Source organism: Epinephelus fuscoguttatus, linkage group LG2, assembly GCF_011397635.1.
Source record: "Epinephelus fuscoguttatus linkage group LG2, E.fuscoguttatus.final_Chr_v1".
In the NCBI taxonomy this organism is placed as follows: domain Eukaryota; kingdom Metazoa; phylum Chordata; class Actinopteri; order Perciformes; family Serranidae; genus Epinephelus; species Epinephelus fuscoguttatus.
In genome coordinates this window covers 1,480,270-1,506,490 of record NC_064753.1, presented here as the reverse complement: position 1 = coordinate 1,506,490, position 26,221 = coordinate 1,480,270, and the positions used below count along the sequence as shown (strand labels likewise).

The 26,221-nt window shown below is 39.4% G+C and overlaps 1 protein-coding gene across 1 annotated transcript in view; it reads right to left on the bottom strand.

The window, feature by feature from the left end:
• The window catches only part of iqgap1 (IQ motif containing GTPase activating protein 1), a 144,958-nt gene that overhangs the window by 32,194 nt on the left and 86,543 nt on the right, over nucleotides 1–26,221 (bottom strand). The window contains exons 13-17 of the mRNA XM_049602676.1: nucleotides 18,807–18,967; nucleotides 18,539–18,663; nucleotides 10,371–10,534; nucleotides 1,526–1,616; nucleotides 927–1,094 (exon numbers count right to left, since the gene is read on the bottom strand). Coding sequence (XP_049458633.1) covers nucleotides 927–1,094; nucleotides 1,526–1,616; nucleotides 10,371–10,534; nucleotides 18,539–18,663; nucleotides 18,807–18,967 — 709 coding nt within the window. The remainder of the gene's footprint in view (nucleotides 1–926; nucleotides 1,095–1,525; nucleotides 1,617–10,370; nucleotides 10,535–18,538; nucleotides 18,664–18,806; nucleotides 18,968–26,221) is intronic.

The following is a 26,221-nucleotide window of genomic DNA, read 5'->3' as shown; positions in this document are numbered from 1 at the left end:
TGACAACAACCCTGCCAACATTTAAGAGTACTGCTTGCTGTGGAAATGCTAAATGGACCAAGGGTCTACGCACCATGTCTGCAGGGTTAGTTTTGGTTCCAAAGGTAACATACTGAAAGTGCTTGGTGGAAACGGGGCTTTTAAGACACCCTCCCGAAAAAACCCAGTCTGCTCCGATTGGTCAGCATTTCCAGGTCATCTGCATCTCAGTGTCTTTGAACCTTTATTGCAGCTAAGGAAATCACTGTAACTGAGTACAGCGGTGCTTTCTACTGTAAAAAAGGAACAATAATGGCTTCTAAACCAAAATCTTCACAATCAGATGTGTTCAAGCAAGAATATGATACAAAACTGGGGAGAAATTAACGACAGCAACCAAGTTAACAGGTTTCCCTGACAATAGCATGTTGCTACATATAGCAGTGCACTTGAAATCAGGGAATGACTGTGTAGCAGCACTTTCTCCCGTCAAAACTCACCATAACAGGGAGAAATAACAACACAGACAACTAAAATTACGTGTTTCCCTGATGTTAGCATGTAGCTAGACGCGACAGTGTATGTAATATAAACACTTGTAGTAAAATGCCTGGCGCAGTTGAACATATAAAAAAATTAGTCACAATCTGATGTAAGCTTGTCTCAGAAGAAAAACCCACTGGAAACAGAGTATTCACAACAGTCAAAAGCCTGAGGTTTTTACTCACAGGGATTTCTTTTACATATGTTTACCTCATTATTTGAAAATCTGGCCACACTCTACACTTTTACATTATATGTGTAACAGAAAATAAGCAGAACAGTCCCCCTTTAAAAAACAGAAACCACTGAAAAGATGCATCACTTCTTAAGAATTAATTTCTTAAGAATTATTGACAAGTACAACAATTCTCACTATTTTTGTCATCCGTAGATTTTCTCCTCACCTTCTTCTTTTCTCCTGTCTTTGATCTTGGACAGGTCATCCTGGTACGTCTGGGCACACTCAGAGGTAACACCATACAGTCCTGCCTCAGGGTTCCGCAGAGCAGCTAGGGTCTGAGCTGGATCGCCACTATCAACTGCCTCATTGATAGCCTGGATAGACCGCGAGACTGCAGATACAGACACAGAACCAACCCAGCCCATATTGAGAGCCAATCCACCCTACCTGACCAGCAAAAAATTGTATTAATCAATGACCCAAACCTGACCTGCAAACCTTCAAACTGGAGCTGAACGTTTCTGGTAATGATCTCAACTGAAAATGCTGATGTCCTATGTGGTTTGCTTATGACTTAACAGCAGTACATATTTAATGTATTCAGTGTGGACAGAGGGATGCTTACATGTTGTTAGGACATGGTGGTAGGCCTGCATATTTTCATAAGGAAATCTTTTTACCGTACATTATAACCGCAGAGATTTAAATATGTCAGACTTTAACAGATTTCCCTGATAACTGATAAACAGATGGATAGCAAATGTTCTGCAATCATATATAAAAATAGCTCCAGTAAAATGAAAAGAGAGTGTGTGTTCTCACAGTGTAAAGCCTCCTGTGTATCCTGGTTTGCCTTCAGAATGGCATCCTGGATCTCATCCAGCCACAGCACAGCAGAGGGGTCCTGGGTCTCCTGGAAGGACACATGCAAAATATGTTCAGAAACAAACAGGACACAGCAAGCACATGCACATGCGCGCGCACCTGCATTTGTATTGCGCCTTCCTTGTCATGTGACCACTCAGAGCTTTACACTACGAGTCACATTCACCCATTCACACACTGGTGGCCGAGGCTACCATACAGGGTGCCATCTGCTACTCAGTTTTTTAACACACTCACACAACAATGGAACAGTCATCGGGAGCAATTTGGGGTTAAGTATCTTGCTCCAGAATACTTCGACATGCAGACTGGAGGAACTGATTGGAGGACGACCCGCTCTACCTCTGAGCCACAGCCGCCCCTAAAAAAGGTGGTGGGGAAAGATGGGGAAAAGTGTGGATATATCCATATATGTTCTTGGCCAAATTAGTTGTTACATATCGGCATATCAGATATCGTAAAAAAATCCAATATCGTGCATCCCTAACCAATATACGAGTTTTAGGGTATACTATGATATAAAAGTTGATGGTTATCATACTGTGTTCACTTGCTTATCTATGATATTAAACAAAAAAAATGCAACTGGACGGAGAATGTCCCCTTTATTTTTTGTCACTGTCTAAGGGGAGACAGAACATACTTCCATTACCAAAATGGTTTCAAGTTTCAATTATAGTAATAAAGCGTTTGTTCTCCCAAAAGTAACTCTTCTGTTTTCATTCCTTCAGGGTTCATTCTGACTGACAATAATTCTGCAACATCATGAAACCACAATATTTTCTGAGACAGTTATTGTACCGTGAAAATCTCATACCAATGGAACCCTTGAATGTATGATGGTTTTTTTAGGTCGTTAGGTTGTGTGTGGTTGTTGTCATCATGGTTTGGTTTATTAACTACATCCTGATATAGTTAAAATATAACATATCAGACTTTGTTGGAAACAGCACAATAAAGTCCTTGATTTATTTCCAGTGCTATCTGTGAGGTTTTCACCAGCATTTATTAAGATGAAGACAGGCATTACTCTCCCTGCCGCTGGCCAAAAAAGGAATAGCCAAATATTAGGCATAAACAGTGCACAAGAGGGCTGAGATAATTAGAAGCCCTTTTGTTAATAGCAAATACACCCATCCTCCTGCCATGTGTCTATCAACTCATTTTAGTTCTATCTTAAAATGGGTTTCACAGATTCTCCCTGCTAGTTCTTCTATAATCCACAGTCCCGTATTGTTTGATAACTACAGGATGCAATTTTCAATTACATTACAAAAAAATCCAGTAGACTTTTTCTAGAGTGGAACAATGAAGTCTTTCAAACTGTGTTAAGTCAGCTGTGGGTTAAATGTGTGTGGCCGCACCCAGTATTCAGCTTACACCATCTCTTACAGTTGCATGTATTCTGGTCTGTTTTCCTGCTACAGTTGGTGGGGATAGCTCTGTGAATGTTCTCTAAAGTTGCAACTGAGAAGCCTTTGCTTTTTGGTTCAAGGTAATGACACATTTAAGCTATTACCTGCTTCTGCAGCTGCTAGAAACATGCAGACATACTGTCACCACAATTGGCCATAAGAACAGAAAAATACACCACACCTAGAGGTGGAAAGTGACTAAGTACATTTATTCAAGTACTATACTACTAATTAAGTACAGTTTTGAGGTACTTGTGATTTACTTGAGTAATTCAGTTTGCTTCTACTGTATACTTCCTACTTCACTTTATCTCAGATCTCATCTTTTGTACTTTTTACTTCATATTGATCATCATCATATTGATTTTAAAACTTAAGTTACCATACAGATTTAGATTATTAATACAAAACATTACCTAAGAATAAGTGCATTATAGATGAAACTACCCAGCAGCATTTAAAGTCATTAAAATGAGCTCCCCTTTATCAACTGCGACACTAGTGATGAACACATTGATGCATCAATAATTATAACATAATATTCTGAAATTAGCCACTCTGCATAATGCATGGTTTTACTTTTGATACTTCATATAATTTGATGCCAAAATTTTTGAACTTTAAATAAAATTTTGAATGCAGGACTTATACATTGCTGCTTTCACTTAAGTAAAAGATTAGCGTACTTCTTCAATCACTGGCAGCACCACAGACTTAAAGATGCAAGAAATATTACCAATAGAAGTTTTTTTAACAGTGTTTTCTCAGCATACAGACCACAGCAAGACCTAAACACTGACTTCAGCTGTATGACTGTAGTTATATGACACTACAGCCAGATGGCACACTCTGTCTCTGTATAATGTGTCTGGCAGCTGTGTGCTACATGCTGCTACTTTCTAGAGCCTGCTCCAACAGGCAACTCATTGGTTACAGGCTCCCCCACCATGTGTCCCACCCTTTTATATTGTGCTTCACGGTAGACGAAGGGAGGTTTGTCTATATGTGGGTATGTGTGTTTGTGAAATTTGTGATACCCGATTTTAATCTTATGTAAGGGAAGGGGAGTTGCACCAGCATGCAGCAGGACTCAAATGAGCTCCATCTTTATAATAAACAGAGCTGTACCTGCAGCCTGGGCCAGCGCTGATAAGTGTTTGTATGTTTGCACTTGGCAGCTGTACTTGGTACTTATTTGTGTGTGGGTGATGAGTCCCTGCAGCTGGCGGAAGGTGCAAGGAAGGGTGTGGTGCCAGAGTGGGCAGGGGGACTGGATGAGGAATTGGGCGTAGCTTGGTGTAGTTATACATTATAAGCACATCATAGAAACAGAGGAGGTACAAGCTGCATTTTTTTACTTCTTGGAAAACCACGAGGTCATTCACATCTATCATGTCAAAAGGGACATAAACATGGAGAGCTTGAAGACACACACATACAGTGGGGGATATAAGTATTCAGTGCATCAATTTTTTTTTCATTAAACATATTTCCAATGCAGGTATTCACATAAAATTTACACCAGACATTGATATTAACTCTATATATCTGTGCAGATAAAGATATCATTACATTTCAATCTGTAAAAGAAAGTTATGTGCAATAAAGAAGAATAACACAGGAGTATTGAACACACCAGCTACAGCCATGTGCCAGGAATTTTTTGAGAAGGATCTGTTGCCATCCATCTGGATGATGAGGATGAGATGTGGGTTGACCCACCGGAAGGACAAATATCCGAAACATATTGCAAAGTGGGTTGTCAACAAGGGTTGCAGAAATATAGACCTACCGGTTATAAATATTGAAGGTTATCACACTGCGTACCTTTGCTTATGTAAGATATTGAAATGATATGCAGCAAAAGTAGTCGTCATTTTAGTTATTTTCAGGAGAGACTTTTTACATACTTCCATTAAATGGTTTCAAGTTTTAATTACAAAAATAAAGCATCTGTTCAACCTAAAATAACATTTCCATTTTCATTCCTTCAAGGGTCAATCTGACTGATAATCATAAATTATGTAATACTGGGAAACCGCAATATTTTCTGAGATGGTTATCATCCTGTGAAAATCTCATACCATTGCAACCCTACTTTCAGCTGGTTCCAGTGAAAGGAAATAAAGGTGTTAGAATGGCCCAATCAATCACCAGACTTAAACCTAATACATTTGTTAAAGAAGCTGAATATCCAGATTCACCAACAGCCCCCAAGAAATTTCTAGTTTTGAAGACTGTCTGTGTAGAAGAATGGGCCAAAATCCCATCTGAACACTGTGACAAACTGATTTCTTCATACAGGAAGCATCTTACAAGCTGGCAGTGCAAACAAAGGCTTCTCCACCAATTATTAAATCCATTTCAGTCGACATATTCACTACTTTTTACTGGTAGTATTCCACCTTATTGCACATAACTTTTTTGAAGAATTAAAGTTTTATGATTTCTTTATCTGTACAGTTTTATTGAGTTAAGATCAATGTCTAGTGTACATTTCATGTGAAAAGCTGCATTGGCAATATGTTTAATGAAAAAAGTTTTGACACGTTGAATGCTTGTTTCCCCCACTGTACTGTACTAGATTGAAACTTCTACAGTCCCAGTTGTGTTTGTTGCAGTTACAAAGTGAGATGATATCCATCTGAGAGACACGCTGTAGTAGACTATTTTGGGCTTGTTAGTCAGTAGGGTCTGGGCAGGACTTCCTGCTGTTGAGCTGGGCACAGCCCTCGGCCCTAAGTCAGAGTCAGCTTCTGCCTGACTGAAGTGAACTGCAATTGAAATAACAAGCTTTGTTGTATGCATCTTTCCCAAACTCTCCTGACTTCACATCACCTGGGAACACCCCTCTGCAACCTGAACACATCTCAGGCATGTGAGTCTTTTTCCTCAGTCGATCCCACCTCCAATGATCCTTCCCTCTCAGCTGGGAATATCTTTTCGGCACTAACCCCTTGAAACCCAACAGGAAGCTCACACTACCTTAACTACTTCCTCTGCCTTTAGCTAATCGCCTCAAATGGCCACATTCCCTAATCAACAACCAGAGGATTTTTTTGTGTGTGTGTGTGTGTGTGTGTGTGTGTGTGCGTGCATGTGTGTGCTTGTGCTTGTGCCTGTTGGTCTGGCCCATTTATTACAGTGGTCAGCTTTCTGCCCTTTTATGGAAGCAAATGACTGAAGCCTGGCTTGTTATTTCCAACGCCTGTGAAATCTGCAGGAAAACACTGTGCTTTCTTTATCTCTCCTGGTTTTTTTTTGTTGTTTTTTTTTTGTTTTTTTTGTTTTCTGGGTTAAGTTACGAAAGTATGACAAGTTCCCACATGATGTATTCAAGGGTTAAGATATAACTGATGGCTATTGACTTTTGAAACAGTGTGGGCACAGACAGAGTATTTTGGAGTCCGGCTTGATAACAGACGTCCTTTATCTGTATTTACACAGAATAAAAACAGACTCAAGACAAAAATGGATACACTGAGAATATTTACAGACCATGTTCTTGAAGAACAGTTCACGCCAAAATCAAAAATACATATTCTTCCTTTTACCTGAATTTTTTGCATTTTTACACAGAACCAAAAAACGGCAGCATCATGCCGCCGCAGTGTGTGATTTCAGACAGCATGCAGGCAATCGAAAGGGCCGTGACGCACATGATATGTAATACAACAGTGTCAGCCTCTAGTGTGACATATAACACATGCATCGGTAGTGCTCTATAAACAATAACAATGGCATTAACATGGCAATAACATTCATTTACCATCCCTGTAAAATGGGAGCTGATCTGGTCCTCTGCTCGGAGGTAAGGAGCTCCTGGACCAAGGGATTCCCTCTCAATTATTTATTTGTGGATGCCCGCTATGAATAAAACATCTACTGTCACGTATTGATTTTTCATTTTTGGAGCTGGACCGTTCATTAGGCATGCTGTTGGAATATATACAGTTATCAATTACTTCACATTCTCGCAGCACAGAGCAGCAGAATATCAGGCAACTTAACCATTCTTTGTGCTGGGTCTAAAAGTTTGCTTTCACTCACAAACAGCTGCTCCTCTCAACCAGCGATCTGATCTAATCTGTATTCGGATCAATTGTTCAATTATCCTGTGACTCAAAATGCCTAAGACTGCTGCTGAGGAAAACACTGAATTCTGCCTGCGCTACATTCACGGACTGGCGAAAACCTCAGAATTTAAAGACTGAGAAAGGGAACACTGACTGATACAAAGGCAAGAAACAAACAAATAAAAATTGCAAGTTACACCCATGGTAGGACACACGCATAACACATCATCAAAACATCACACCCATGCCACCTATAATCCTGTCCTGCTGGCTGTCCCTTTTGTACAGATATTGTTTCAGGGCTGTTACTACCTCTACTCTTGGCTCAGAAGGAAGACAACTCTATCGTCTGATTCCACGATTCTACCTTTTATATAGAACAGCAAGGTGGTGTAACAGTGCAATATTCCCACCTTTAACAGGCAGTGTAAAAGGGGTTAACTCATGGACGAAAGGCTTGTTCTTGTGAAACCACAAGATGTATACACTAATGGTGTCCTCGTTGGCTGAGCTGTAATTTTAACTTGCTCAGCAAACGTTAGATGCATGATTCCTTCTGTGCGGTGATAAAATTAGTGGGTGTAGTTTGGAAGAAAGAAAACAGTTCCTACATGAAACTGTTCACAACAAGGTCTGTGGATTATCTTGAATAACTGGGTCATGATTTCTGGAAAGAGACATTTCTGTTAGGTTTTTCTCATTCTTTTTTTCGGGGGACACTTTGAGCACAACAAGCGTACTGGAGAGAAGGTAGACATCTCCATGGCCAATACCTCACCTCAATATTCATCAGCTGGCCTTTCTAATGTAAAGATAACACAGGCAAATGATTCAGAGAGAGCAAGGCGCTGATGATCTGCTGTCCAGAGAGACAATGCTTCTTCACAGATGCACATGTGAAACCGAAGAGTAGTGATAAAATTAGAAAAGACAGGTCAAATCTCAGAAGAGACAGACAGAAAGAGAGAGAGACAGGTCAGATACAGACAGGAAGTAAGCAGGGGAGAGATGACTGCAACATTGCATCAGCAGTCTGATGATGTCATATGGGCTTCAGAGCCCTGAGTCACAAGGAGCCATCTGCAACCACGATGGCTCTATGATCCCACTGAGCTATGACCACATATCACAATAATACAGAAATACATCATTTGAACATCCAGAACTCTTTAACATGTACACTTAAGAAACAATTAATCAAGGCATCAATGATGGCAACAGCTGCTCATTCCAAAACAAACAGAGAATATGACAATATATAATGTGATTCATTTTGGGCTCAAAGTAGGGCTGGCTGCTTCAAATTAGCATCATGGTATCAAAAAATATATATATTTTTTCAGTATCCATTTATATCAAAAATATAAAATGCTTTAATTGGAATAAAAAAATTGTTAACACCTCCACTTGGGAATATGCATGCAAAATTCTTCATGTGAGGGTATGGATTACTGATTGGTAATAAGAAATACTGACTGTTATTCAGGTGCAGGAATTCTAAACAAACTGGAGCAGATATCTGAGCTCTTATCCAATATCTTACTGTCTGAATGAGAGCAAATATTTAGGGATGCACAGATTTATTTTGTGTGAATATTTTTGACTGCCATGGGGCATATCAAAAAATACAGTGACATTCACCGATGGCAGTGGCCAATGTTTTTCTGTTGTGTCATGTCAATTTTGCGCAGTCTAAAAAGAAGGGCCCCAGAGTAACTGTGTCTTGTTGTCCCAGGGACAATAGAAAATTGGTTTAGAACGAACAGAGATCTTTCCTGAGATGCCTTTAGGATGAAAGTACATGGTAAACTAATTACTGATGAGTCACGGGCATAGACTGTATAAAATAATGGGCACAGCTTCCATGGCATCACCCATTGGTTTGTGGACTCCTGTTTTGATAGTGTTTGGCTGTAGCGTTACTACAAGTATCGGTGTTACTAACTTAACTACATTTCTCAGTAGTATGGTGGTAATGTCACTACTTGTTGAGTCAAATAGCTTTTCAGTAGTGAAGCTGATTAATGGACCGAGTAGCACAGTAGCATCCACAAAAGTTACAAGCTCTTTTCCCAGGAAAAACTCTGCAACAAGTAATGTGACTGACACCAGCGCCACACCAAGGCATGTAGAGAAGGGAAGCATTTCCTCATGACACCACATACTAATCCCTCAGTTTATTCTGCTTGCTGCTTTCGCTACTGGCTTTTGTTGGCAAGACCCACCCTACTCTGCATCTGATTGGCTCTGGTAACATCATGGTGATATTGGCTTTTTTGTTTCATGAGGGCTTAAAGGAACATATTGGTGATATTTTAATTTATGCCATTATGTATTTGACAAGGTATTTATGGATTATGGTTATGTTTGCACATGGGTAAGGGCTAATTTTATTTATTTGTGTGTGTGTCTTACAGTGTTTTCTAGAGAAAAGGTGTTTTAGAAGGAGAAATTTAACAATGGTGTTCAAATAATATGGATGACACCTGAACATAATTTAAGACTTTCGAAAACATCAGTATGCTTCACCATTGTCTGACCTAGGGTTTGTTACACTATGGTTTCCCCGATAATGCTACATTGTGAAAAACAAATCAGTGTTGAAATCGGCAGGAGGAGAACTAGTTATTATTAGCTGTTAGCAGCAAGTGGCCGGAATTAACATGTAATGGAGGTTGCATTGACATACGTTATGATAAATTCTAGCTCTATTCAGTAAAAATGAGCATTAAGCGAGGGTTAATTATGATGTTATCATGATGTATTCAAATATAATTTCATGAAAATCCTTGTTAGGCGAGAAACTCAAATACAGTTGTTTGAAGAAGAAACTCACTGTTTTCACAGTAATATAAAGGGCACAATAGGCACATCCCTTCAAATACTGAACTTCAAATAGCTGTACGTTTTGGCCGCTAACAGCTTGTTTAAGCAGGAAACCTTTTATCATTACTATAACTATATTCATTTGAATCAAAATACAACTATACATATCATATGCCCAGTCACAATGTATATAGCTCTGACAGCTTTCAACTGTTGGAGCTGCAGTAAAAAGTCTGGATGTAACTGTAGCCAGGAGTGTTTGCATAATGGTCCCTGAATACTAAACACACACAGAAAAGCAGATCACAAAGGGAGAGACCAGGACACAGACATGCTACCCAGAATAAACTTTATATTTATCCAAACCTAATACTTATCTTTAGAAGATAACCTGAACGTTCTACATCCATGTCACTACAGCAGCTGTCAAAAAGCCAGACTGTGTGTGTTGTGTTGGTGTCTTACATGAGCCTTCTCTCTGCGGGCCTCCAGCATTTTGTCATGGTAGTGTTGAGCCACAGATGGGTCCACATCTGTGAGCTTGGCTGAGGGGTTCTGCAACATGTTCAGAGTCTTCATGGGATCCCCTTCACCTAGAGCCTCATTGATCAGTCCAATGGCAGCGATACCTGCACAAAAACACAAGCAGATGCAGTTAGGGTCGGGTACTGTTCACATTCAACCCAACATCAGTTCCAGTACCTGTAATTCAGTGTCAGTACCAAACAGTACACCTTTACAGTGCTTTACTGTCTCTGTAATAACAAAAAATACTTTTCTAAACAAGCTGTAGTGACGTAGTAGATTAAAATGCTAATGACAAAATTCTAACTATTAGAGGCAAAATTCATGACCTCCTGTCCTCAGATAGTACCTATCTGCCCTCAAACACAGACCTAATATATATTTAGATTGCTTCTCCCCAATTTCTCCTCAACAATTGACTGCAGTGATTTCTTTGTCTAAATCATCAACGTGTCTCTTAGACCCCATCCCAACTAGGCTACTTAAAGAAGTCTTACCTTTAGTTAACATTCACTTATTAGACATGATCAATGTATCTTTATTAACAGGCTATGTACCACAGTCTTTAAAGGTAACTGTAATTAAACCTCTCCTGAAAAAGCCCACCCTGGATCCAGAGGTGTTAGCCAACTATAGACCAGTATCTAATCCTTCCTTTCTTTCAAAGATCCTTGATCCTTGTGATTTTCTCCATAATAATAATTTATTTGAATAATTTCAGTCAGGATTTAGAGTGCATCATAGCACTCAGACAGCACTAGTTAAAAGTACAAATGATCTTCTGATTGCTTCAGACTAAGGACTCGTCTCTGTACTTGTTTTATTAGATCTTAGAGCAGCATTTGACACAATTGACCATCAAATTCTGCTACAGAGACTGGAACATTTAATTGGCTTAAAAGGTTCTGCACTAAGCTGGTTTAAATCTTATTTATCTGATCGTTTTAAGTTTATTCATGTTCACGATGAATCATCCTTACATACTAAAGTTTGTTTTGGAGTTCAACAAGGTTCTGTGCTCGGACCAATCCTATTCACTCTATATATGCTTCCTTTAGGTAACATCATTAGAAATCACTCTGTAAATTTCCATTGTTATGCGGATGATATACAATTGTATTTATTATTGGTGACCCCGAATAGTTGATGATTCGGTGATTCGATTCGGAGAAGTCTGATTCGACTGCCAGTCTCGCCGTCGAATCGCCGCAAAATGCGGTTATGAAACAAGACCGTACCATTCTGACTATATGGGGGTGCTCACTGCTGCTGAACATCTTGATTTGACATAGAATGTATTTGTTTTTTAGTAATTCATGATATATAGCCTATTTTGAGACAAACATCAGCCTAATTTCTGTTAATAAAAAATTGAAAATGATGTGCGTTTAATCAGCAGGCATAATCATTACTACGCATGAATAAAGCACCCAGTTGCTCAATCCAAATAAGCTGAGGTGAGTGAGTGCGCTGCAGGATCATCAGAGCAGCATCGAAGCCTACGGTGATTTAAAGTTGAAGTTAAAGTCCCACTGATTGTCACACATCTGAGTGTGTGAAATTTGTTCTCCGCATTTGACCCATCCCATGAGGGAGCGGTGAGTAGCAGCGGTGAGTAGCAGCGGTGAGGCGGTGAGTAGCAGCGGTGCCGCGCTCGGGAATCATGTGGTGATGATTTATGGTGGCGGAGCGCATAAACAAACACTTTGGAGGAGGTATGTGCTCTCAAATCAAACTTTTTTGAAGGATTATTCGTTTACCTGAAGTGTCTTGAAACAAATTTCACCGCTGATTGTTTTCTTGATAGACTGATTACTTATTTTGCTACTTTTTATCCGATGTGGCCAAACAATTGAGAGTGGTGACGCATGGTCCGTGTGGATGAACTTGAAGTCAGAAAGAAAGAAAACTGTTTCTAAACCTTTTGATGATGTTTTTGGATGTTTATTTGTGAATGAAATGGCAAGTTCTGACGAGTCAGAAACGACTCCTAATAAAGACATGGATGAGGCTGCAGCGCGTCTGCGCTCATCTAGAGCATCATACCTTGATGAAGTGAAAGGAATAAAGATAAAGATAAAATCATAACCCTTTTACTTTTATTATTATTATCTTATTATGCCAACTGAAGAATTAAATTTGTTTATTTGGGTGTTTTAGCTCTTTTCCCTGGAGCGGAAACTGACACAAAAGAGCTCATTAATCAATGAGGGGGAAAACAACATGATTCGACGATTAGTCGGCTAAAGGAAAAATCTGTCAAATCAGATTCGACTATGAAAATTCTTAGTCGGGGACACACCTAGTATTTATCGATAAAGCCAGAAGAAAGTAATCAATTAACTAAACTTCATAATTGCCTTAAAGACATAAAAACCTGAATGAGCACCAATTTCCTTATATTAAATTCAGACAAAATTGAAGTTATTGTTCTTGGCCCCAAACAACTCAGAGACTCTTTATCTGATGACATAGTTTCTCTAGATGACATTGCTCTGGCCTCTAGCACCACCATAAGAAACCTCGGAGTAATATTTGATCAAGATTTGTCTTTTAATTCTCATTTAAAACAAATCTCACGGTCTGCATTTTTTCATCTGTGTAATTTTGCGAAAATCAGGCCCATCCTGACCCGAAAAGATGCAGAAAAATTGGTCCATGCTTTTGTTACCTCTAGGCTGGATTACTATAACTCCCTATTATCAGGTAGCTCTAATAAGTCTTTAAAAACTCTCCAGCTAATTCAGAATGCAGGGGCACATGTACTGTACTAACAGGAACTAAGAAACAAGACCATATTTCTCCTGTTTTAGCTTCTCTGCACTGGCTCCCTGTGAAATCCAGAATTTCATTTAAAATCCTACTGTTAACTTATAAAGCTCTAAATGGTCAGGCTCCGTCATATCTTAGAGAGCTCACAGTGCCATATTATCCCACCAGAACACTGCGCTCTGAGAATGCAGGGTTACTCGTGGTCCCTAAAGTTACCAAAAGTAGATCAGGAGCCAGAGCCTTCAGCTTTCAAGCTCCTCTCCTGTGGAATCATCTTCCTGTTGCAGTCCGGGAGGCAGACACCGTCTCCACATTCAAGACTAGACTTAAGACTTTCCTTTTTGATAAAGCTTATAGTGAGGGCCGGCTCAGGCTTGCCTTGTACCAGCCCCTAGTTAGGCTGACTTAGGTCTAGTCTGCCAGGGAACCTCCTATGAACACTGAGCTCCACTGAGCACCTTCTCTCCTTCTCTCTCTCCCCTTCTCTCTCCTTCTCTCTCTCTCTCTCCCCTTTGCTAACACTCATGTCCCGTTATTTCATCTTGCTAACTCGGCCGTACTGCATGTCACTAACTCGGCTTCTTCTCCGCAGCCTTTGTGCTCCACTGTCTCGCAGGTTAACTTATATCACAGCGGTGCCTGGATAGTGTGACGTGTGTGGTTGTGTTGCTGCCGTGGTCTTGCCTGATGCCTCCTGCTGCTGCTGTTATCATTAGTCATACTCAGAGTTGGGTATAACACGTTACTTTGTAACCCAACTCTGAGTACTTTGATTATTTTTTGCAGTAACGAGTAACCTAACGCATTAGTTTGCTGTTTGAGTAATCAAATACTTGAGTACATTTTCAAACAAGCCATCAGTTACTTCCATTACTTTTAGAATGCTGGTCCTTCAGCTACGAAACAGCAACGACTGTCTTTTGGTTCTAATAACGGAGATAATGTTAAACCTATCAGTCCGAAAGAAGTCATGAAGCTTGTGACTAGCTACGTGGTAGACGAAATGCTGCCATTGTCTACGGTGGAGTCTAAAACATTCCGCAGGATCGTCAGTAAAATCCCGATGGAGGAGGACTCAGGAGGACTTGCATTATGTCTGGTACACACTACACGACTTTTCTGTCCGTTCTGAATGTCACTATGTCACGATGTACATGATTGTGGAGTCATAAAATCGTGCTGTTCCTTGGCCAGCAGACATGACACACTACACGATGGTACTCACCAATTGTCACCGGTTGTCTTTCACGACGTTTGTGATGTCATCGGGTTATTCTTGTCCTATTTTTATTACTTTAACTATCATCTGAGTCACTGTGTCTGGTTATTTGCCAGCTGAAATGTTGTTGTAGTCACCTAAAAGCGCCAGCAGATGGCAGGAGCTTCATCTGAAGTACCGTACGCAAACATTCAAGCTACTGTATCCTCCACAACCAAGCTCCTACAAATGTTTCACAATTAAATTTTCTTTATTTAGAAAATGGTGGGATTCTCTCAGCCAAGGCTATAACGGGCTTTTAATTTGAAACAAATTCAGGAAGTGTTGAGTTTAAAAAGATGGTGCAATGCATTAACTTTATAAAGACAACAGGAGCGGATAAAAAGTAAAAACACAGAGGGAATAATAAATAACAACCGTCTATAATGTCGTCTGTTTCAAATGAAGCTGGTAGCCTCTGCAGCTGTGGTGAGTAAACCGTCACTATTTTTTAATGTTATTACTTTATGTCCGTCTCCATTATGAGGACGTAACATTGTTTGCTAGCTTGATGCTAATGACAGTAACTCACCGGGTTGACAGAGTACCTCTGCTGTTTCACACTATCATTTCCCCCTTTTACTCTGTGTGGTAACATCCCTAGAGGAAATATTAAAAACGCTGGGGTGTTGTTGTCATACAGTTGTCTATGGCAGCAGATCATTCTGTGTTTCTACTGGTCAAAGTGACGGCTGTGATAGGAGAATTGGATCTGAAGGGCAAGTGGTCCATAACTTTAATTTTGGAGACAAAAAATGTAGGCTAAGCGGCCTGTGGTCCATTGCCCAATAGGAAATGTAGAAGGTACAAAGGTACTTTAAAAGTACTTGAGTTACTTTTCAGGGCGGCACGGTGATATGGTGGTTAGCACTGTCACCTCACAGCAAGAGGGTTCCCGGTTCGATCCCGGGTGTGGGAACCCCTCTGTGCGGAGTTTGCATGTTCTCCCCGTGTCAGCGTGGGTTCTCTCCGGGCACTCCGGCTTCCTCCCACAGTCCAAAGACATGCAGATTGGGGATTAGGTTAACTGATAACTCTAAATTGTCCGTAGGTGTGAATGTGAGCGTGAATGGTTGTCTGTCTCTATGTGTCAGCCCTGTGATAGTCTGGCGACCTGTGCAGGGTGTACCTCTTGCCCGATGTCAGCTGGGATAGGCTCCAGCCCCCCCACAACCCTCAAGAGGATGAAGCGGTTAGAAGATGGATGGATGGATGGATGGATGGATGGAGTTACTTTACTCAGGAAGTAATGCAGTAAAGTAACTGGTTACTTTTCAAAAAGGTAACACAGTAAAGTAATTTGATTACTTTTAAAGTAACCCTTACCCAACTCTGGTCATACTTCTACTGTTATTTTCACATGATTATTGGCACATATGTATACTACCATGTATTAATATATACTTCCAATTTAATGTACCACAATAGCCGTAATTATAATTATCATTTTATTAGTTTCATGAATGTTGTTGTAAGCTACTGTCATTATCGTCTGTCCTGCATCTTTCTCTGTATCTCTTTCTGTCTCATTGTGTCATATGGATTACTGTAAATTTATTATATCGATCTGTTCTGTACGACATCTACTGCTTGTCTGTCCGTCCTGGAAGAGGGATCCCTCCTCAGTTGCTCTTCCTGAGGTTTTTTTTTGGGGGGAGTTTTTCCTTATCTGCTGTGAGGGGACAGAGGGATGTTGTATTCTGTAAAGCCCTGTGAGGCAAAATTGTGATATTGGGCTTATAAATAAAATTGAATTGAATTAATCTGCTCCGCCTCTCTTTTCTAATCACCCAAATCTTATCTTCTGTCTCTGTCTGTCTGCTTGTGTGTGTGTGTGTGTGTGTGTATGTGTGTCTGCTCTTCTAGCAGTGATACTAGAAAGAAAATAGACCAGATGCTAAAACTGCTGTGTCAGATCTGCGTTACAGTGATAGCGCTGGCTCACTGTAAAGCTGATGGAGCGACTGCAGAGCTTCGTGGCTGGTTTCCCGACTTCAGACTTCCACCCTTTGTCTAAGCTTGGTGTTCTCACCCAGATCTGTCAGGTATCAATATTTGGTACCGACAGATTCAATGTGAATCGGTACTCAATAGTAGTGATGTAATTTGGTTGGTACCCTTTGAAGTACTGAGTTCAGTACCCAACCCAACAAACAGACAGACTTAATAAAACTCTGTGAGTCTGGGATCACAATATAATATGAGAGGGTGAGTCAGAAGATTAGACAGAAAAAGACATTCGTAATATCAGTCAAGATGTGGCATCATCTGACAATTAAAGATGTAACTGTACTTAAATAAAACGGGACAAATGTTACTTTCAAATATGCCGGTATATTGTTATACTTCTTAATCATTAAAAAAACAGCTGTATTCCACTATCTTACTTTTTTTTTCTAACACAAGTTATATCTACAATGATTGAACATGAAGTATTCACAGTAGGGTTGGGTGATTGAACAAAAGTAAATCAGCTCTAGGTGATCTCTGTGGACTAGAGTTTATTTTGACCAAACCAGAGTTGGTGACTGTTGGAAAAGTAGAGAGGCATTTCTGTCCAGTTTGAATGTGTCTTTTACAATGAGTTGACAAGGCACATACTGTACCTGTGTATATATTAGCTGTTAGCTTATCTGGTAATCATATTTAAACATTCTGACTTGATGAAGATGTCATTTGGATCAATAGTTGTCTATTTATATCCATCTGTGCTTTGGAGTCAGTATGTGTGTGTTACTTTTAATGGAGAATTTTGACACATGGATGTAAACTGATGTCAGTTATGTTCAGTGGTCGAATTTAGGGGGGATGAGGGGGGATGCCATCCCCTTTGTTAGAAAATTGACCAAAAATCATCCCCCTTGTTAACCTTGACCAAAAACCATCCCCCTTGTTAATCTAGAATCTGTGTGTGCAGGCACAGACGTAATTTGAGGGGGGAGCACAGGAAACATGTCCACCGTACTCCCCGTATCTGTGCCCTCTGTCCCCCGCACTTTTTACAGCTGCGACAACCGTTCAATTCGTTTTTAACATTTGATAACGTGTTTTTCCAAGCCGTCTTTAAGCGCACCATGGGTAGGCGGCGCCAGGAGGCATACACATGTTGTCGTGTTGTGATCTGAATCAATCACAGACCAAACGTGTGCTGCTGGGCAGTGCTGCTGTGTGTTAACTATTATCAGCAAACCAGCCAGCAAGAAGCAAAAAACCTTGCACAGTTTCTTCCAAACAAACCGTGTAAGTTGAGTAATGCTGTTGCATGTAGATAATGTTAGCTAAATGATGACTAATTAATAGATGCCAAGTTAAGATAGTTAACAAGAATACTAATGTTATTGTTACCTATCTTAAATCACATTCTAGCTAGTTTCATGCTAGTAATAAACCCACTCCTCCTTAATTTCTGCGCAGAACTTGTGCTCACTATTGATTTGCACATATTATTTTAATCTTTATTGTCACAATAGAAAGAGCAGGGTCAGGGAGGAGACAGTGGACCAGAGACCAGCAAGGATGATCATGCAGGGTCCTCACAGGTGAAGAGAGATTATAACTGGCTGAGAGAAAATATCTATAGCATAAAAGTGACTGTGCGATTAATTTCCACAGCTATGTCACCACTACTATTCTTAATTCTATTTCTAAATTTTGCTTTGCATATTTATTACCTATATTATTGCAATAGATAGAAGAGGGACAGGGAGAAACCAGGCAGGTATCAGGACAGGGACCTGACAGCATCACCCATTATCAGCCCAAGGCTTCACAGGTAAGGAGTAATTATAACTGGCTAAGGAAATGTCTATAGGATAAGAGTGACTCTAAGATTAATTTTCACAGCTATTTCAGAACTACTCTTATTTATACTTTAAAATATTTTTTGTCTGTATTGCAATAGCAATACTACTGCATTATTTGTGTTTTTAAAGGCAGCAGGTACAGGTCATGCCATTTTTCTTTATCTTGATTAATTTTGCACATCTGTGCTGTCATATTTGATGATGTGTGCACGCAAAAAAATCAAAGCTACATTGCATTCCCCTTGTTAAAAATTAACAATTCAACCACTAGTTACGTTCATGCTCCTCCTGCACAGTCAGGTTGACTGTGTCAATACAGGCTTGAATGTCGTTCCAGGTGAGGAAGTCGCAGCCCTCTTCTCTGGCTGCTGCCTTCAGACGCATCAGTTCATCCATGTACCTGAGGAGCACACAGACACACATCAACAGCCTGCGTTAGAAGCATATAAAGACCTCTGACACAATGTGTCACTGACCTCTGCTGTGTGTGTGTGTGTGTGTGTGTGTGTGTGTGTGTGTGTGTGTGTGATTGTGTGTGCTCACCTCTGTGCATATTCATCCTCCACATTACTGAGCCCAGTGACGGCGCTGGACAGCTGTTTCCAGAGGGCAGCTCGGTCTCCAACATCCATCGCCTCATTCATGAGCACCACCGATGACAGCATCTCTACGGCAACCAGCAGCTCGGGGTGGGACAGTGAGCCCTGCAGGACACAAGACAACAAATTTACCTCATACGTCAAACTGCCAATTAAGACTGCCAGAAGTGAACATTATGTTGGTGGTGTCTTCATTTGTTGTACCACAGTAAAATTAGAGAAAACAAGCCTGAGTCCGAACATCAGAAACAGAGTCTACAGCAGCTGTGTCACTAATTATGCCGTCTGGGCTACACATTTATTTTATTTATTTGTCACCATTGTACACTGTTTTTAGGGACAATATATTTTTATTGCACCATAACATTTAAAACAACAGAACACTGCTTTCACTTCGACATTATGCTACATTCCTGCTAATTTACTACTCCTTGCATCAAAATGAGACTTAAGTAAAGTTCTTCACCTGACGTCAGTGTGAATACCTATCCACCTCTGTATTTTCACTGCAGACATGGTACTGTGATGTGTTGTAGCGTCACTGTCATGGATGCGTGAGTTGACGGGGACTGATCAGTGGGGTGACCTTGGAGACAATATTCTTCTTGGCCTTCATGCATTTATTGCATTGCAGATTTTGGGCTTTTTCAGCTGCAAGTTTGTTGTGTTGCTTTGCTGCGCAAATACACATCTCATGCACTATTTGCACATGATTTGTTCTCTCAGAAATCCAAAATACTTCCAAACAGCCAATGATGATGGTTGATGACAGATGACTTTTGTTTTGCCCGTCTGCAGTCATAGCATTCCGGAATATTTTTTTACAGGCTGCTGCTGTGGGATGCGCGTGTAGCACCATGACAGCTCTTTAAAAGTGGAGGTTGCTCTAATATGAGGAGGCTCTTGATTTGATATGTAGCAGAGCATAGCATACATGCATTTTAAACATCAAAATGTTCATCATGTTCATATAATTGTGCGAAGCCAAAATCGTGATTATGAATAATATTCAGCCCTAAATACGGCTAAAAAAGACTGGGAATGATATATACTGTATGGCTTACAGGTAGACTATGTAATAAGTTCTAACTACTAATAAACAGCTACCTCCGGAAAAGTAAAGTAATTTGCTTGTGGAGCACCAACTAACCACTACTTCTTTCGCAGTCTCATTTGTTTATGACAACATAAAACAATTATGAAAATCTCCATAAATAGTTCCTAGAGCCAAGGTGATGTCTTCACATTGTTTTGTTGACTAACAGTCCCAATCTAGTCAAGATCTAGTCTCCACCTCCCCTGCAATCTTCTTCTGGAGTAAATCTGTCTCTAACATTGACTGGGATAAAATTTGGTCCCTACCACAGAAGTTTCTTTTAACAAACAAAACCAAAGAAGTCCCTTTCAAGCTGCTTCACAGGTTTTACCCAGTTAAAGTGCTCTTACAAAAGTTTAAACAGGACATTGATGTGAACTGTTCTTTCTGTGGTTTGCACCCGGAAACCATCTCACACTTATTTTGGTCTTGTGAATTTACACATTAACTATTAAAATTAACATTAACATTAATTCATGACATTAATTCATTTGTCATCAATAATATTTTCCCAAATTTTACTCTATACTACCAAAATGTCATTTTTGGCTATTTTGACTATAATAAGAAGGACATTGATGCTTTTTTTCTCACAAATCTAATCTTATTTGTTGCCAAATTCCACATTCATAAGTGTAAATTCTCAAAACAAAAACCTCTTTTTGGTATTCAAATCAGAAATAGAACAATACATAGCAACTCTATCTCATTCGCAAATCAAAAAAATCTCTTAAAACGATCAGTGTTTGTGGTATGTTTAATGTCTTTATTTGAAAATACTCGTGTTTACTAATTATTTTATTTATTTATTTATTTTATTTTTTAACTTCTGTGTACTTCATTTACTTTTTTATTATATATTATTTATATAATTTTCTCCTTTTCTATTCTCTGATGCATATGATGAATTTGTAATGTTGTTACATTCAATAAAGTTGATTTAAAAAAAAAGTCAAGCTAGCTGTAACCACAGGCGAATGAGCCAGTAACCATATGCAGTAAAGAAAACAAATACATGCTACATGGTGTTGGCCAGAGACAGGAATATGATAACATACAATGCGAACAATGTTTCCACGTGCAGTTTGTTTACATATAGTTGTTGTCTGACCGAAATGTCTTTGTTTATGTCAGTTCTCCGGTACTAATTACTAGCTAACCCTTAGCGTTAGCTAGTTGACGCTAACAGCTGTTAGCTATCAATAACGGTACCTAACGTTAGTTCGCTGGTTCACATAGCTGACTATGTTACATACTGGTACTGGTGAATGAGCCAGTGAGATGCGGAACATGTCTGTGAGGCCTGACATAACAATATAATGCCATATGAATGCTTTCTATACGTAGTTTGTTTACATCATGTTGCGCACATTACGAAACCAACGTTTGGGAAACCGCTGTCAAAACACTGTAACGTAGACAGTTTAATGTCGGATATTCAGACATTCAGTCGGGTTCGTCCTCAATAACTTCTGAGTGAGATCAGCAATACACAGTTGACGTCTGGAATCTGAAAGGTATGATTCAATATTTTGTACTTTGTAGGAGATATAGAACAATACATAAAAGTGGATATGAAGCAAGGCTCAAGTTAACATAAATTACCAAATGAATTTTCACTCTCTAACGAGTGTACATATATAAAAGAAAAAAGACGCCCTGTTATATCTTTCGCTTAAAAAATTGAGACTGCATGAATAGCAGACAGTTCTGGAGAGGAAATGTATGGATACATGTGATTATACTAAAACTGTTAAAAAAAGGTAACTTCTGCACACTTACTCCAAGCCACAAAAGTTTAATAATGACAATGTTTGATCCTACTTGGATCTTCGTCAGGTCACAATGAAAAAAAAAACGGAAAACATACCTATACTAGTCCATACGCATTGAGTGCACAGTTGCCCACGCGCAGTTTCACATGGTGTGTGTTTGGGATACAGGTCATAGGAAATTGGAGATTAAATAGTCAACTGAACCCATTAAGAAGAGCAATTTATTCAGACAGAGTTTTTATGAATTTGATAATACGATTGTTTTATTGAAAGTACAGTAGTACCATTGCCAAGAGTGGGATAGTTAGTGGGCTAAAACTGTACATTAGTAGTTGAGGTTAAAGTCACTGCCTTATAGAAGCTCAGTTTTAGTACGTTTTCCAACTTAGTGGGATAGTTAGTGGGCTAAAACTGTACATTAGTAGTTGAGGTTAAAGTCATTGCCTTATAGAAGCTCAGTTTTAGTACGTTTTCCAACTTTTGCCAAGAGGGAACTTTAGATATTGGTCCCTAGATTATGTTCACCGAGTTTCATGCAGATCGGTCAAACTTCCCAGGAAGAGATCGATTTTAAGTGTTTTTCAAAAAATTCAAAATGGCGGAAAATCTATATAACCACAAGTTATGGGTTCTTGAGGCAAATTTGTTCTTCATGAAGAGAGGCATCTCTGTGCCAAGAGAGGCATCTCTGTGCCATCTCTGTGCCTCATGCCCCGTATGTCTCTACGACATACGGGGCATGTGGTATGCCCATTCAAAGTTTGCAAATTCAATTGGTTGCTATAGAGCCCCCCTTTGGCCAACTGTTGTAATATTGCTTCATTCGCATCCTCCCATTACCCTCTACCACTGTGCCAAATTGTGAGGAGAAAAACGTGGAACAGACACATCCACACACACCCAATGACAGACAGAGTTTTCGTCATTATATAATAAGATTTATACAACATGCACACCAATAGACTGATAAGCTCTATGATACAGGCAGTTTACCCTCTGGGACAGGGGCCATTTGGGGAAGACGAACCAGATCCCAATTCCAGCCTGTGTGGTCAGCTCCATCAGGGCTGTTTTTCCCTCCCCAGGGTACCATGGATTTGAGTATGCCTATATGTATGATGATTTTTAAGTGCTTCCCATTAAATATGATTTACTGTTTACATTTAATGAGTGGCTGAATGTGCATTTAAATGCTATTTAGTAGTTGTGTTGCTCTAATACATGTCTGAAAGTTTATCATCAAATAATTATTATTATAATTGGGTGTGAATGCTGCAAGCATTCACAACCTATGTTCTTCTACTACCAAATTCTTTATTTTTCTTCTTCTTCTTTTTCTTCTTCTTCTTATTATTATTCTGCCGCGTTTTTCAACATCAATTATCTTCAACATACTTCAACCGATTTAAACCATTCAAACTTCTTCTGATTTGGCTTCATTAGGACATTATCGGAAACTTTCATATTTTTCCATAACGTTCATATTTTCCCGGGAATTCAACGTTAAAATTCCCACTTCTATTAAAGCGGATGGAGCCAAAACGGTTGGACCGCTACTAGTTCCACAAACTTCAACCGATTAAAACCGTTCAAACATGAAAACGTTCAGCTGAATTAGGACATTCACGGATGTATTCAGTTTTTTCCTAACGTTCATACTTTCCGAGATATTTACGATTTTCCCAAATCCTTTTCCCATTGGGAATGCATTACGGAATCCTCAAAAATCTAAAAATTTCACCTTTTTTCAAACTGTGACTACCCATTCATACTTTCAGCTAGAAACTCCATTCAAAATGGAAAATATTCATCATTTTGCTGACATTTTACATATGATTCAACTTTTCAATACCATTTAAACTTTCAAAAATATTCAGCGTTTTCTAAAACTTTGTTATAATGGAAGTCAATGAGAAAATCCTTCAAACTCACTCATCTTCACCCACGAATCACGAATTCATACATTGACGTAGAAACTCCATTCCAACTCTCAAATGTTGACGCTGTTGTCGACTTTCAGGAAGTAATTCAAATTTTCAATATCTCTTTTAGTTTTTCTACAAAATCAGTTTAAAATCCATGAAGTTTTCAGCCCTTCTCAGACTTTATAATGGGTGTGTATTGCGTGAGCTAGAGTGGGTGATGTCATCACTAGAGTGAAGAGCAGCTGAAAATTAATCAAGAAATTTTCTCTTCAACTCGCTCATACGGCCACAATTTTCACTGTACATACACAATTTATACCACAAAACGTAGGAAAATTTGTCCTGCTCACATAAATGTTGACATGGAATCTGTCACACGTACACATTTTTTCTGAGCGGCTCCAAAGCGAAGGGAGCGCCGATTTTTTTCTCATTCACTCCCATGTAATCTGAGAGGAGAAATTTCTGGAAACAGCTGAGGTGCAACACATTTGTAACTCGCTCCTGTGACCCCATTTTGGACTCGAGAAATATAAAACTCGACACGTGCGTTCACAAGAAGTGGCTGTCTCTCACAATCACTTTATTTTCATGATGGGACCAACGGTTTGGGTATGGGAAGAACTTGTTCAAGGAGTGAAAACCCATTAAAAACAGCCTTTGCTCCTCTGCTCTCTCATGAGCTGTCTGTGTGCCCCTCAAGCGCAGGCAAGTCAGGAATCGCCATGGCAACGGCTGCACACACAGACACACACAGAACTCTACTCATACTTGAATTTTCTCTTCAACTCGCTCATACGGCCACAATTTTCACTGTACATACACAATTTATACCACAAAACGTAGGAAAATTTGTCCTGCTCACAGAAATGTTGACATGGAATCTGTCACATGTACACATTTTTGCTGAGCGGCTCCAAAGCGAAGGGAGCGCCGATTTTTTTCTCATTCACTCCCATGTAATCTGAGAGGAGAAATTTCTGGAAACAGCTGAGGTGCAACACATTTGTAACTCGCTCTGGTGACCCCATTTTGGACTTGAGAAATATAAAACACGACACGTGCGTTCACGACAAGTGGCTGTCTCTCACCATCGCTTTATTTTCATGATGGGACCAACGCTTTGGGTATGCGAAGAATTTGTTCGAGGAGTTAAATCTCCTCTAAAAGAGCTCTCTTATCTGTGTTCTGTCTGTCTCTCTCTGCTCTTCTGCCAGGTGCACCTAGTTTATTACCATGGCAACCGCTGTGCCACACAAACTCACAGAAACATGATGTGTGTGTGTGTGTGTCTACATCTTACATTCAGACATGACAGGGGCAGAATCTCCATTTTAACCCTTTAGTTGCCAGAGTTATTTGAGGAAAATATTCATTTCAACATTTCAAAAGGCTTTCGCATGAAAGTGGTGAGAGATAAAGGCATACTGTAAATGAGAAAACTATTCATCATGACCCAAAGTTTGTGATGGGAGTAAATTAACTCATCTAATTTGCATATTGTGGCGTCACTAGGCGGTGGCCATATTGGATTTCATAAATCTCAGTAAAACAGCATTTTTAACATGTTTACACAGTACATTTCTTTTGTTTTGTGCTGTTTTTTTCATCTCATCCTCTAAATAAAGGAAGAGGAATTTGATGGGAGTAAAGTAACTCATCTAATTTGCATATTGTGGCGTCACTAGGCGGCAGCCATATTGGATTTCATAAATCTCAGTAAAACATTCAAATATTCAAATCATTCAAACTTTATTTTATAATAGGCAGCTATTCAGTGTGGCGTCAGCTTTTCAACAAACTTTCAAACATTCAAATCATTCAAACTTTATTGTATTCAAGGCAGCATTGCAGCGTGGCTTCAGCTCGCAGCATTCACACCCGCAATTTCTTCAGAAATTGCTTCTCGAATTATTATTGATGTTGTTGTTGTTGTTGTTGTTGTTATTATTATTATTATTGTAGTGATTTAATGACAAAAGCGTCTGACACTGAACTGAGCTCGGACTTGCACTAATATTATAATTGTGGAAAATTCACACATCAATACTGTCTGCAAGAAAGACCTATTCCAGTAATATGATATATAACATATGTACAATACAGGCCAAAAGTTTGGACACACCTTCTCATTCAATGTGTTTTCTTTATTTTCATGACTATTTACATTGTAGATTCTCACTGAAGGCATCAAAACTATGAATGAACACATGTGGAGTTATGTACTTAACAAAAAAAGGTGAAATAACTGAAAACATGTTTTATATTCTAGTTTCTTCAAAATAGCCACCCTTTGCTCTGATTACTGCTTTGCACACTCTTGGCATTCTCTCAATGAGCTTCAAGAGGTAGTCACCTGAAATGGTTTTCACTTCACAGGTGTGCCTTATCAGGGTTAATTAGTGGAATTTCTTGCTTTATCAATGGGGTTGGGACCATCAGTTGTGTTGTGCAGAAGTCAGGTTAATACACAGCCGACAGCCCTATTGGACAACTGTTAAAATTCATATTATGGCAAGAACCAATCAGCTAACTAAAGAATAACGAGTGGCCATCATTACTT